The following is a 15,576-nucleotide window of genomic DNA, read 5'->3' as shown; positions in this document are numbered from 1 at the left end:
GATTCCAAATGAATATCGTGAGATCTTACCGTTAAAATATATCTATACATCTGACTACACAAAAAAAGTTATTACTAATTGTTGTCGATTGGTTTAATGTTAAAATATTAACATGATTGTTTATCTGTGGGCTTAAATCTTTTAAAATATGCAACGGATTTTAATGCGGGTTTCATGAATAAACAGAGTGATCCAAGAGGAAGGTTTATATGTATACACGCATATTATAGAAAAGAAACGCTGAGAATTAATATTTTTATATATGTTCTTCAATCTTAAAGTTGTACACAGATCTATATTGTACCCGTGTGATGCCGGGACGGATAGCTAGTATTATATTATTATAACATTGGATAGTGGTAGGGCTTTGTGTAAGTCCGTCTGGGTAGGTACCACTCATCAGATAATCTACAGCCAAACAGCAGTACTCAGAATTTTTTGTGTTCCGGTTTGAAGGGTGAGTGATTGTCTATGGGCGATGGTGACCACTTACCATCAGGCGGCCCATTTGCTCGTCCGCAAACTTATATCATAAAAAAACCTTATTAAAAGATTTAATATAAACGTGATAGAATAAAACGAAATTGGTAAATTATTCGATATAATCTAAGTACACATATACATATATAGTACATATTTTGATAAAAAACCAATTTAGTTGCACCATCGGGAAGATAATTCTACTAAGTCATACCGGTACGATACGATCTCGATTATATCCCGACCAAACCAATTGAATCGTTTGGTTGGTTTATCTTTGTGGTAGGGCTTTGTGCAAGCCCGTCTGGGAAGGTACCACCCACTCATCAGATATTCTACCGCCAAACAGCAATACTCAGTATCGTTTTGTTCCGGTTTGAAGGATCAGTGAGCCAGTGTAACTACGGGCACAAAGGACATAACATCTTAGTTCCCAACGTTTAAAAGGAATGATTAATATTTCTTACAGCGTCATTGTTAATGGGCGGTGGTGATCACTTACCATCAGGTGGCCCATTTGCCCGTCTGACAACCTATACCATAAAAAAATTGCGTTTGTGGAAGAGGTACTCGGCTTAACGTGAAACGATGACATTTCGATTCAATTGTTATAAACTGTCTTTATTTACTAGAATTTATGTCCTGGTATTCTAATAGGAGCAATTAATTTAGAAACAATACAGAAGTGAGCTTCAGCAGGGTTTTCAAATTGTCAATTACTACGCGTCACACATTAAAAAATAACTTTACGTTTTAAATACATTTAATTTATGCGTTAAGGTGGATTCAATTTATTTCATACCAATAAGGTCCTATTTAACATTCCATTTCTCGGCACAGAAAACAACGCGACTGTGACATCGTTATAGGAATGGAACGTAAATACTTTGTAAAGCTGCGTTCACACAACTTTTTAAATAAGAAAAAATCAACTTAAACGTCATCTCGGAAATTTCTATAAGGCCAACTGTTCGCATGTTGTATTTTTATTTTTTTTTAAATAATTTTCGTTAACGCTACATAAGTTTTAATATAAAAGTAATACAAAACTTATACATTTTTATATTAAGAATTTATAGCGATATACATAATTATGCTTATTGTATAATTGTATGTCTAAAGTATATCATATCACACAAAAAATACTTAAATCTAAATCTAAAAATGGCTATATTCATTAAAATACATATTATTATATGTGAATTCAATTTCGATCAAATTCAACCAAAATTTAAAACATAATTAAAAACCGTCCAATACTAAAACAAAAAAAACATACAGATATGCTTCCATTACATAATAAACTTAATAGTAAAAAAAAAACAATATAATAATAATTCCTTCGTCTAATTTAAAAAAGAAAAACAAGGAATTGATTATTACATTAAAAAATACTCATTATTAAATAATTCTAAAATAAATGGCATAATAAATTGAACATTTTAGGAAATTCTTAAGAGCGAGGATCGTTCCTTCAAATAATAGAAAAAATTATATACCAATTATGTGTACGAATTAATTAACCTTATATCACATAAATATCAATTAAAATCTAAAATGATTTCAAAACCTTAACTAGTTATATACTTATAATATATAATATATACAAATAGTATATGAAATCCTCTTTAAAACCAAAACCAAATAAACACCTCTCTGTTACAGAACGATAAAAAAATGATGTAATCGAAACTTGAGTTTTACGATCATCCATCTATCTGTAGAAGCATGCAAAACGACGGAGATGTCATCGTGAAATATCAGAAAGTGATACGCAAAATTGACAATAACAAACATAATATTTAAACAATAAACGCGTCAAAATTGCGTATCACCACGATGATTTTGGATCTTTTACGATTGGGTTGCGTATCAAGTGGCAGATTTTGTTTATCAGAATAGCTTTTCCGGAGTCTAGTCTAGCCTTTTTTATTAATAAAAATGAAGTCACCAATAACCCTTCCCAGCCCGAATTTATCTTACGTTGCACTATAAAAAGTTGGCGATTCTGAACGCTCCTTAATGCGTTTGTTAAAGTATTAAAAGGCTTATGTTGGTACTACAATCAAATGGATCAAAATTAACAAGCTGAGTTGCTTGATCTCGACTAATCTACGGGTTAATCAGTGGCCTTTTAATCACAGTAGTTTTTATTCTATCAGCTGAAACCAGTTGATGAAGAAATGTTATATTCGATGTAAATAATCTTTGTGTGTACCAATAAATCAATGTTTAATTTTGATTGATATCGAGCTATTTCGGCTATATCGAGACTTAAATTTTATCGAGGAGTAGAAATGTTAAATAGTATGTTAACATTATTTGTCAACGAAGCACTGCTCCGAAAACACGCTGTCCTCGAGATAGAAGCAGTTCGACTGCTCCGACGGCGGCAAGAAGCAACAAAAGCGCTAAAACCGCTAGAATCGCTCGACATCTTCTTCTCCTGCGCTCTCCACGTGCTAATCTTCTCGTTAATTCTTCACCACGAGCGCCGTCCAGAGTAAATAAAGCGCTTGTCGCCTGAAACATAATAAAGATGAGATATATTATTTGGCTTCATTGTGTGGTTTCTGTCAAATTCGAGTCATTATATCAAACTCTGGATGTCGTAAGTGCGAACGGGCCTGTCTCAACCCAGCGTACGGGGTTTGCCAAAAACTCGGGCACGACACGTTAGGGACACGTCCCCAATAATGCTAGACTTGACTCATCGGCACAAGTCAATTAAAAATCATTTTTTTAAATCGCCAGAACACTGCTTGTGCCCGGGCGCTTATTTTGCTTAAAAGGGGGCTCAGTATAAACTAAGGATTTTTTTTATATTAACTACATATATAACTTTCACTTAGCAGTAAGAGATACTAATTCGATATCAAATAAATAGATAATTGCAAGCGAATGATTAAGATATATGAATAGATTTTGTTACGACACATTCGGTTTTGATATATATTTGATAACAATAGAAAATGGCTTAAATTCATGGTAGCTTTAAAATGTATTCTTCGACAAATGTCAATCTTTATTACACTTGTATATTTTTTTTAATTAAATAGGCAATTGTTATATTTATTTAGCGACAAGTAGATACCGATACCGCCTTGTAAGGTACCTACTAATGATCTTCTCCTTTATGTATGTTATCATCCAATAGATGGCGTTAATCGTTTGATAGCATTTTTAATTCGAAGCAATCATTCATCTTTTTAATGATGGGTACACAAAGTTCATTTGGAAGGATAGAGGAATTTCTAATTACCAATTCTGCGATATCCAATATCTGATATATGAAATATTTTCCAAAATTCGTACGATAGAGAAACGTACAAGAATTACAAAGTAAAGCCAGGTTCAGACAAAACAAAAAAGCTTACATTAAAAAAAAAAGAAAACTAACGAAACACAATATTTCTAACGTAATTACAGTAATCCCATCATTAAAAAATGTTTTATTTCTTATCATTATTCAATATAATAATCCAAACTAAATATAAATTACCTAACTAGAAATTTTAAAAGGTTAAAAATGCAAGTCTCATTACAAAATAATTATATTTTTTCTCTTGACATATTTACGTATTTGTTATTAAAGTCATCGTGTGAGTTAATGCAGCTTAGTAAAGCCAAGGTTTATTTCAATGCGGTTAACGTAGAATGACCAATTTAGAAGATCACGACGCATTGTAGTCGTGATTGCGAAAAACGGTAAAGGGTTTCTTGTATTAAAATTTAATTAAAAGACGAACGTCGATAATGTATGAGTTTAAATATCGGAGATTTAAGAAAGAATCACAATAAGTTTTACTGAAGAACCAAAGTGTAAACCTTGGTCATACAAAATCAGCTTTTTCGTAAGATAATCTATACATATATTGTATAAATGACTCCGAGCTTATATATATATATATATAAGATCGGAGTCAGTATTCATTATATAAATTTTATTGCATAAAATTGATGGAACAAAGTTCGAAGTTATTTTTAGAAGAATCTACAGTCTGGATCGTTGATTGATTTATATTTAATTTATCAAAAGTTCTTACTAAGAGTATCGTGTAAAGGATATTTTAATTTGTTTTAACGATGATAATAGATGCAGACCTTCGATCAAGAAGATGCAGACAAAACCCTACGTCATTGTGCGACGTCATGGGATCGCTTGGGTGTACTATTGTGACGGCGCGAAGAGTACCCGGCCTCTCCTCTATTGCTTTATCTAGAGATTTTCACGAGATTTACGAAGGATAAATATATAAAATATGGTTTTCAGCGTTAGCATTACAAGATATATAAATTCATTAGCATCGTCAATGTACTCATACAATAAATATAAGATGCTATGCTATGCTATGTGCGTTATGAGATACTAAAATGTAACTATTTTGTGATTATCTACATTTAATAATTACGGAGACAACAGAATTTATACCAACTTTCCTTGTATATATTCTAGATCGTCTCGTTTGTCTGCGATGAGTTTTTAAGGCTGCAAGTTCCGAGATCTTTGGATTAAAACGGCTCGGGTATTTTAATAGTGACAAATTTATTTGTAGAAATCCGTGCTCTGGAAGTTAACGGTGCTTGTACTCGTCTTTGGTAGCAGTTAAAACAGTTGGTACAACGTCAGAACTCACACCGGCTATGTCGGGTGTCTCATTGGATTTGATAGGAAGATTAATTATTTGTCTGGATAGAGTGACGCACTACGAAAGAACTAAAACAAATGAGCCAACTTTATTATCTAAGTGTGCGTGAAAGCTAGGCTTGACACTCGCGAATCTTCATTCTATTATACTATATATTAGCGTTTACTTAGTGACCAAGATTTGTCTACTTCTCGATATTTTTTTCGACGCGTTTTCAACTAATCACCAATCTAAAGTATTAGCCCGGTCAATCTAAACATGCGAAGTTACAAAAATTTTCAAAAAGCTGAAAATGCTTTCACATGTTAAAAACATAATTAAAAATAATATTCAGAAGTTCCGAATCATTCCGGTATCCGGGAAAAAATATTTGAGGTCAAAGGTAGAAAATCCCGAAATCGAATGGTTTTTCGTGTTTTTCAGGAAAACGTTATGTTTTATCGTAAAATTACTTCAGACAAAAATTGAAGCTTATAAAATTCTCAATGAAAATGTATTTCAGAAAGCATTTTCAGCTTGTTGTAAATTTATGTAACTTTACTCCTTTTTTTTGGTCTAATTTGACCGGACTAGTACGCTCTCTTTGCACACACTTATGATATATAATTTCTCCTATATATTTATATAGGCGATTGACATCATCAATTATTCATCTTAAGTTTTTTAATTGCTAGTTATTTCTAAATATACACTTAACATCAGTTAAGTTGCCCAATAGCTACTATATAGAATACGACCTTCTTATTGGATAGTCGAATAGTAAGATTTAATCACATTATATACATATATAAATACATCTTGTAACCAAAGAAGAGATAATTGAGAAAACATACCGTACATGTGTTGACTCCAGCTTATTCTAACTTTGATTATTTATACGTCTAACTATACTATTAAAGCTGAGAACTAGTGGAAAATAATAGTGGCTAACAGTTGGCTAAGTACACGCACACTATTAAAGTAGTATCATGTTTTACGAGTGTCAAGCGTAACGGTCACGCACACCAACATAACAAATTTGGTTAGTTCGTTTAGTTCTTTTTTAGATCTCCAATTTGGGATCTCCACCTGTCATTGGCCGGAAGAAACCATGAGGATGCCAACCACGCACTTGGTCTCTTGGCCAGATGAATCGTGAGCTGGTCACGGTGCCGATATGTGTAGGTGATGACTCGAAATATTAGAGTGACATTCCTTCCCCCACTTCCCATTTGAAGGATACTTAAATTAAAACGAGCGATTTAAGAAGAGGTTTTCTCAAGATCTTGCTTTAAATTTAACCAATCCTGCGGGCTCCAGTTGTAACAAGTACAATTTGAGTTCTGCTTTCTTTTTCTGAAAAACTGTTCAGCATATTTAAAAGAATCATAAAGCGCATATATATTTGAATTCTTTCATTATTTTTAAGGCGGAGACTTTTACAAGCTTTAATTTAACTTCACCGGCGTATACGGCGTACGTATGGGTCAAACATTACAACTGAATTTTAAACCAGTTCCACAAAACCGATTGAGCTGAAATTTAACACAATTTTTTGGACTAGTTACCATACAATTAAGTACTTACAAAAGATTTTTTCGCTCGATTTTAAAAACATTTTTTTTAATAATGATTAATAATTTTAATTTCACTATCTCCAGTACATTCCCTTTTATAAATAGTTTATACAAAGTAAATCAAAATAGACCATCATAAATGTTCAAAATTTTCCACATATTAGCGATGGCGACATTCGCAGCTATAAAACTCAGTGCAAGATAATAAAATTATAAAAAAAATCATTTCGGATCACATAAAACCGCTATAAATTTTTAAACGTACACTCGGCCACGCATTGGTGTGTAAATATTCAAAATTAACGCGTTCAGACATAAAAATACAATTAATTTTTATGATATCTTAATTCTTTAACTTTTACGGCCCACTGTACGTGTACATTCGGCGCCAGCGCAAGGCGACTTGCGCAAGATTCTTAAGCATATACATAGCTATATAAAAAATGATCTGATTAACTTTCATTAGTCCCTAAATTTATTAATACTCAACAATTAATTATTAAGATTATAGACGTGAATAAAATTAAACAAATTATTATTATAGCTTTTGATATGTTGTCCGAATTATAATGTTACGCCCACAGCGTAAGTTCGTGGTTTGCTTTCAATTACCGAGACAGACACTTAACGATCCGATTTGCCGAGATAATGAGCTGTGCTGATAAAAAAATATATTAATTTTAATTTTTAAATGTCACAAAAGTTATTCGTAAATTTCAAACTGATAAATGTCATACTTATAAAATCGTTTATCCGGACTAAATAAAATAACTGAGTCCAGAAAACTAAAATGAAGAATATAGGTTTATTATGTAACGTTAAAAAAGGATTTTAGTGAACTTAAATTTTATTTAGATTTATTCAAGCCCGTCTGGAAATATACCACGCACTTATCAGGTGTTCTGTCGCCAAACAGAAATACTTACCGTTGAGTTCTGTGAGTGAGCCATTGTAACTACGAGCACAAGGAACATAACATCTTAGTTCCCAAAGTTGGTGGCGTATTGGTGATGCAAGGAATGGTTAATATTTTAAGAGACGTTGGTGACCACTTAACTTCGTATACCACTTACCACTTACCAAACTACCTACCTAAATAATGGGAGGATTTGTCACTTTGTATGAATTTTATCCGTATGAACTCTGGGAAGGGTTGCTAAAAAATATCAAGCGTGGCTGAAGTCGATATATAAAAAAATTGTAACATAATATATTAATGTTGAAATGAAACGTAAAGTTTATTTGGCTAATCAGACCCAGGGATCAAGGACTAGGTGTTAGGATTAAAGGTGCTTCCACACAGCAATAAAAAAGTATTACATGAAATTACGTACACGTTTTTTTTTAACACGAAAATATAACATGTTATAGAACATTTTGTAATTACCACTTCGGACTTCTTTGGTCTATATTTTAAAAGACTAGTCGCTCTTACAGAGTAAATGGTAGAAGAATTGCTGATAAGGTTAGCTTTTATGCTTTATTTTTAGAAAAAGCGGTCATATCGGATCGCTCTTTAGCCGACTTGGATGTCGCCCGGGTAAATGTTATCTAACAAAAGTTAGAAATTATTAAATTTTACTACATTTCGTTTTGTTGGCAAATGTATTAAACATGAAAATATTTAATATTTTTTTGTTATAAAATGTTTTAGGTTGCGATAAAATATTATCTAACAAATGTTTACTAATATTTTCAACTGCTGTCTGGAAGTACCATAAGGTTTGAATTTGCGATGAACCTATCAATGAACTAAACATCAACAAATGCCCTTTCACGCTCAAATTAGTAAAATAAGTAAATACTCATATGTATTTGTATAAATATGTCCTGTATTATTCTATATATCATTAATATTTTCAACATGATTTGACTAGTTTTTCCAAGTGGTGTTACTTGTTTGACGATCGATATAATATACCAATATTAATTAAAAATTCCTAGTCATGGCATTGACTAAAGGCGAAGGCGACGGAAAGCAACAGCTTATAAGAACAGTCATATATTTTTAATTCTTTAAATCATTTTTATTCAAAGATATCGCATCGTATCAAGTAAATGCCCCTTTTATTACGGTGGGCAGAACTTCCAATATTTATTTTGTAACAATAAAAATAAAACATAAATAAATAAAAATCACTTTAAAAGTGTCAATGTATTTAAATAAATTCTTGGAAATGTTTTTGTAATACATGGCAACACCTACGTGCTTGTCAGATGGGTGAACTTCTCATTATCGTTATTATGTAAAGAAGCCATTGAAGGAAGACGATCATTTTATTACATTTTAAATTGCTTCATCTTGACAGCATGACATCTTTATGTTTCGTGTAAGTGGCTATCGAGCTATCCTAACTGATGACGTCACGTCATCTTAGAAGCCACCGTATCAATATGGTGTATTCACACGCGTCATCGCACCCTTCCACTTTAAATTATCGGTTTTCTTTTTTCCTTTGTTTGGTTCAACAACTTATAACATTTGTATACATCTATGACAGTTTCAAACGCATAAACTACTAAAACAAAATGATAAGCTAATTATAGGTTAACTCCACATGTAATAAAGATTTTAATAAAATTAACAACTAAATACAAGAATAGTAGCAATTAAGTAACAACAGTAAAAAAGTATACCTACGTTAAACTTTATTAAATAAAAGGACGTTTATGAATAAACTTATCAAATATAGTTTATTTTGTATTTTTTTGCTGTCTGTACTCTTTGTTTACATGACTAAGTGTACAGACAACAAAAAAATTCAAATACACTAATCTTAATAATAAATCAGTTTATTATTAAAATTAAGCGTCTTTCAAGTGAGTTAAAGGGTCTATAAAGCAAAATAAACAACGTTGACATTGAATTATCGCGATATCATTGGTCGAGATATGATATTCATTATGGATTTACAAAAAATATGACGTATTGAAAGTCGGGAAAGCTATTATTGGAACTTCGGCTGTAACACGAAGTTGATATCAGTAGTTAAGTGGTGTATTATAAATAAAGATATATAAATCAAGAACTGTATATAGTACATTATATAGCAGAGCTATAAATAAATCGCTTGAATGCAAATTTAAGATCGATTTAAATTTTACAAAATAAATCTATAATTACGTTTTTGTAAATATTTTACTTACAAACCTTTTTATTGATCGGCTTAACACACTTTTGTTAAGGCTAAACTACACGTAAACAGTTCCTAAATAAGTTTCTGAGTGAAGATATCTCATCATCATTATAACATTGAAAATATAATTAGATGTTACGAAATAGGTCAAGAATATTCATGAAAATTAACTAAGCGAGTGTTCATTAACATTATATTATCATAAGAGCCGTGGCTGCTATATGTGTTATCTCATATCTGCCTCGTTGGTCTAGTGCCTAGATAGAATGCCGCAGATCCAGTGGTTCTGAGTTCGAACCCCAGAGTTGGGCTACCCGATTAACGATTACCAAATTAACGTGTTTTTAATGTTGTACTTCTTAAAAAATGATGAGTGACGTAAAAACTATACGATGAAGTTGCTCGCTAAATTGCCAATTAAGTTTCAAGTCACTCGAAATTTTTAATTACACCTAAGAAGTTGAACTTCTCACGCGCACATAAGTACACGCAACTTTTTAATTATATTCATACCTTCGGCATTTAAATCACAATAGATTGATTTACAATATTTATCAAACTCCATCACAAACACAGCTTGGCATGAAATAAGGGCCTTGGCAACCTCACACTTGTGATTTGTTGAAATACATCAATCTGGTTCCTTTACACGTTAATTATAAAACAACCGCAGGCAACGACTGCGGTACATTATCTACCACGTAGGATTGTTACCTTAACTATGTGGTTTGCCTAGATTTAAATATAAAGTGATTCGATAATTACATCACTCACAAGAATTTATATCAAATACTATACTTGGATTTGAATTTCGCAAGTCCATCTGGATATAGCACCCGCTCGTCATTTAGTCTAGCGTTTAGGGAGTTAGTTAGTCAGTGTATACAGGCAAGGAATCTATGTACAGTAGAACCTCGATTATCCGAAGCGAGACTAGATAGGATAATCAAAATATTAAAAGATAAAATATAAAACTAGGAAATTCGGATTCTAATTTTTTTATAAACGGACGGTGCAACGCCCCAGCGTTCGGATAATTGAGGGTTCGCATAACCGAGGGTTCGGATAATCGAGGTTCTACTGTAATTATATCAAATAAAACAGATGTATATTATATCTTCATACATATACCGAAAATGCGACAAACGTTTAGAAAAAATATGTCAGAATTACCTTTCTACAAATATCATTTCATTGGAAATTCTAAACCTTTTTGTTGTATTTTGTTTTATCCCAATATAATTACTCCGTAACAAAATTATTATATTACACGTGATACAAGTGACAGAGCCTGAGGTTACTAGTGTTAGAAACATTTTATGGAACTAAGTAATTATTACTAAGTTACATGCTTACATATAATTCTACTTAGAGACTAGTTAGTTACAATAACTTTGTATTAATAAAAATAGTTTAGAATATAAACCTACTATTTGCCTTTTTTTGTAAAAGGGAGATGGACCGGCTAATAAGCCACCTGATGTTAAGTGGTCACCACCGCCCATAGACATTCACGCTGTTAGAAATATTAACCATTCCTTACTTCGCCGGACACCCAGCATTGCATTGCTACCAAGTATTGCTGCTTGGCGGCAGAATATCTGATGAGTGGGTGGTACCTACCCAGACGTGTTTGCACAAAGCTCCACCGAGTCAAATATAAGATAATATTAAAAAAAAAAAGAAAAACAAAAAAAAATAATGAACACGAAAACACAATAAATATACTATAACAGATAAAGAGACACATGAAAATAAACTTAATGGTAGACAACAGTCAATTTTAATCGTCTGAGATTCAGAGTATTTTAACGTGTACATAGATTTAACAATGAAGTACGTGAAAACGTTATGGTTGGATTTAAAACCCCAATTTTCGATTAAGACTCACACGTTAAGGCTAACTCAAAATAATTACTTAATAAGAATTTGGAAATAGAGTGAATAATGTTAAATTGTTGCGTGAGATCTGCTGTTGAAAATTAATTGAGACCATAACTGTAGCTAGTACACTGTAGATCTTAAATCTATTTGACCTAGTACTAGAAATATCAATCATTCGACTTATTTTGTTCGTCGAAAATGTTGTAATAAATTGTAAAAGGCTTTCGAAATTCTAAAACAAATTATGCAGTATTGTGTATCAATAAAATGTTTTCTCATTATTTTTCATGAATACGATTTTTTTATATTTAAAGGATTCGAAATTAATGTTAAGTCACACGTCCAATGACGCATCAACGAATGAAAATCAACAACAACAATTTCTCTGACCTACAAAATGTTCAATGGTTACATCGCAATCACGTATCTCCAACTAAAGTGTCTGCAAACATCTAATTAAATTCCATCATCATATTGTCGTAATTTGTCGGAATTTACATACTAAGTCGCTTTTAATACGCGTCCTAATGACATTTGCGCCATGTCACATACTGGCAACATTATCATAAATGAAGAAGAAAAGGCCGTGAGCAATTGTATAATTAAATACGTATGTTTGAATAAAGAATTATATAATAGGCTATGTATTACATAACTATCGCGTGTATGGATTTCGCATTTCTGTCATTTGAGACATGGCCTTTATACAAGACTAGTTGCCGCCCGCGGCCACTCGCCTATGTGAGGGGGAGGACAAGTATTAGGTACTCTATGTCCTTTTCAGTAAACGTTCTGCTGTTGTAACTGTTGAGAACTGACAACGTGTGGGTATGAAAAATTTCATGATTGGTCGATTACTTGAGACGTAAAAGGGTAACATAAAAACAAACCAAAATTTGGTGTTACAATGCCAACTTGCAGCTGCGTTGTGTTAAACTTGAGATACGATAATATCAGCCTCGATTTTCGAGGCTTAAAAGATAGTTCGTAACCCTGGGGTCGTGGAGCGTAGCGACTCGCGTGTCGTATTTAAATAAGAAAACCCTGAGGAGGACGGCTTCCGGGATGGCCTTGCTCTTCAAACGCGCTAGCGAGAAAAGTGGGTGGGCGAGATCATCTTTGTCATAGAAAAGAGCTCCGCTAACCCCCGGGACACAGGTACCATACTCCTTATGAAAATTTTTCATACGTACATAACCCTATTGATTACAAACATCGAAGATGATGTTTATTGAAAGTATTGATACCCACAGAAAACCACATTTTTCCTACAATAATTGTCTATACTCATATTACTAATACGAAAGTAACTTTGTCTGTCTGTTGCTCTTTCACAGCCAAACCATTGAACCAAATTTGAATTAAATTTGTTATGAACCAAACTTGAACTCCAATAAAGACAGGTTACTTTTGTATACCTAATATTTGCTAACCGACCCTAAAACACGAGCGAAGTCGCGGTCGATAACTAGTTAAAAATATTACAGTGTTCGAAATCTTAGTAAATAGTTCGACAAGCTAGTACTTCGGTAACAGACTACATAACGAAGCCGTTTTATAATGGAAATACTCGTTCCGGAACTTGAAGATCGTTTGCATCTATAATAGAAAAAAGTTGAAAAAAATTAAATCATTCGAGATCAAATGTATAAGTGATGATTAACTTATATCTATTTTGATTTAATTTTTTCAGTGCATCAATTATTATTTTTTATTATTAATAGCAATTCAAATGAACATTTGGAATTTGACAGTTAAATTGTTGTTATTAAACGAATGGAATCATAATTTGAAAATGGAATCTCTTGTTCATACATTTAAGTGATTTATTTTTAAATGAATTCATTTCTTATCACGCATAACTTTTAATAACTCAAAAATTATTGTCATATTTAACGAAAAATTCAAAATTTTCTTAAGTAAACAAAATCTCTTGTGGGAATGATATATAAAATAAATGTAAAAATTAACTTAATTATTTAATAATACAATCGTAAATCAATGAACAATTTAATTACTTATTAAAGGAAAACTACTTTTTTAATGAACATGTGTCGCAAAAGACCAATCTAAAGACCTTAAGCCGTATTTTGTTTAATAGCATTATAAGAGACTTTTATGTTGCTTCAAATATATAGTTTATTAGCGGAATCGTAAATATTCATAAATACGTTTATTGGTTCTAAATGCGCCATTAATTTTATATAAAGTAATACATAGTCGTATTACATATTATGTAATACATTTTTTTTTTGCATTGGCAGCCTGTAAATTTCCTACTGCTGGGCTAAGGCCTCCTCTCCCTTTGAGGAGAAGGTTTGGAGCATATTCCACCACGCTGCTCCAATGCGGGTTGGTGGAATAATAGCGAGTGGCTGAATTTCGTTGAAATTAGACACATGAAGTTTTCCTCACGATGTTTTCCTTCACCGCCGAGCACGAGATGAATTGTAAACACAAATTAAGCACGAGAACATTCAGTGGTACCGTAGAACCCGAAATCATCGGTTAAGATGCACGTCACAGATTAAGTAAAATAAATAAATAATTAGACAATTACAAACAAGGCTTACACTATGTATTGTATGTTTTAATCAATTCTGTAATAATAATAATCTAATTTAAGTTATTTTTGAATTGTATTGATAACATTGATATTAAACAAGAGGGTACTTTGACTTTTCGTTCAATATTGTGAGTCACGTGATTCGTAGTGAGGTTTATATAAGTGATAGACGCCCGGTACACTTCAGTTGGGACTACGACTTTTTACTATGCACTTTAATTCTGGACCAGCAAGGTGTTAACAATTAAGGTACGATATAATTTTGTGATATAATATAATGAAGAATGTTACTAGGTATGCCAAATCGCTTGAATTTTTTTCTCAGTAAAGCCTGTATGTATACAAATACACTAGTTTTTGTTGTAGTCAAAAATACCTAGTAGTTTTGATTTTATAGGCATTCAAAGTTTCGAAAAATATCGTGTCCCGCTAACAGCCGCTTGAGTACCTGTGACGTCATATCACAACGCGTCGCGCGGGCAGCGTACCGCTTAGTATCAAGTCGCCAGCACTTATAGTAGTTGTAATAGCTTGCGCAGTATTTTGTCGTGTTTTCGTTCGCGTATTACGTTAATAGTCTAATAATAGTAAATATTATTCGATTATTTATATTAATAAAATGGACGAAGGATTCGAAAAAGGGCAATCGGATAATCTACCTAAAATAGATGGATTAATGGTTGCTCATTATTTATCAACAAATAGTGATTTTGTTGCCACCGAAATGCGAGGGATAGAAATGCAAAGGAAAGTAAACTTTCCAGAATTAATGAATTTATTTAAAAATGCACGAGTATATATACAAGCATAGGAGTGGGCATAGACAGAGCTAACTTATTGCAATGCACACTTGTTTCAAACGAATGCACAAGTTTTTATACAAAAAACAGACGTCGCAATAAATAATTATTTTCGGAGAAATAAGTTACAAACGAGCGCGTGCTACTTCAAATTCCAATAACAAAATCTGAAAGCTTTTCATTGTTTTGGGGTCGTGTAATAGGTGTGGCATGCGGTTCAAATAAGTTAAGTTTATTATTAGTTACTTACATACTTGACATAAGTTTTGGTTTCTGATAATGATAATGCGACGACGTATTGCTACAAACTCAAATAGTAGAAGTACCTACCTATCATTAAATGTAAAATACGTAAGGTCATTTTATTTTATTTTACTCAATTTTTATTGCAAATATAGATGTTTGGACAGTTGTACTAAACCTTTTTTATTTATTTGTATTTTTTTAGTAACAAAATACGTAAGACCATTTATTTTTATTGAAAACTTATTTCAGATCGGCAAG

The 15,576-nt window shown here is 32.2% G+C and overlaps 1 protein-coding gene across 2 annotated transcripts in view; it reads right to left on the bottom strand.

Moving 5' to 3' along the window:
- Positions 1–2,120: 2,120 nt before the first annotated feature.
- Positions 2,121–15,576, bottom strand: part of LOC125070525 — a 73,225-nt gene continuing 59,769 nt past the window's right edge. For both annotated transcript variants that reach the window (XM_047680425.1, XM_047680426.1), the window contains exon 6: positions 2,121–3,003. In XM_047680425.1, the coding sequence (XP_047536381.1) occupies positions 2,806–3,003 (198 nt within the window). In that variant the 3' untranslated portion in view covers positions 2,121–2,805. The remainder of the gene's footprint in view (positions 3,004–15,576) is intronic.

Source organism: Vanessa atalanta, chromosome 17 (assembly GCF_905147765.1).
Source record: "Vanessa atalanta chromosome 17, ilVanAtal1.2, whole genome shotgun sequence".
Classification (NCBI taxonomy): domain Eukaryota; kingdom Metazoa; phylum Arthropoda; class Insecta; order Lepidoptera; family Nymphalidae; genus Vanessa; species Vanessa atalanta.
Note: the sequence above shows the minus strand (reverse complement) of the source record. Positions and strands in the feature narration are given on the sequence as shown.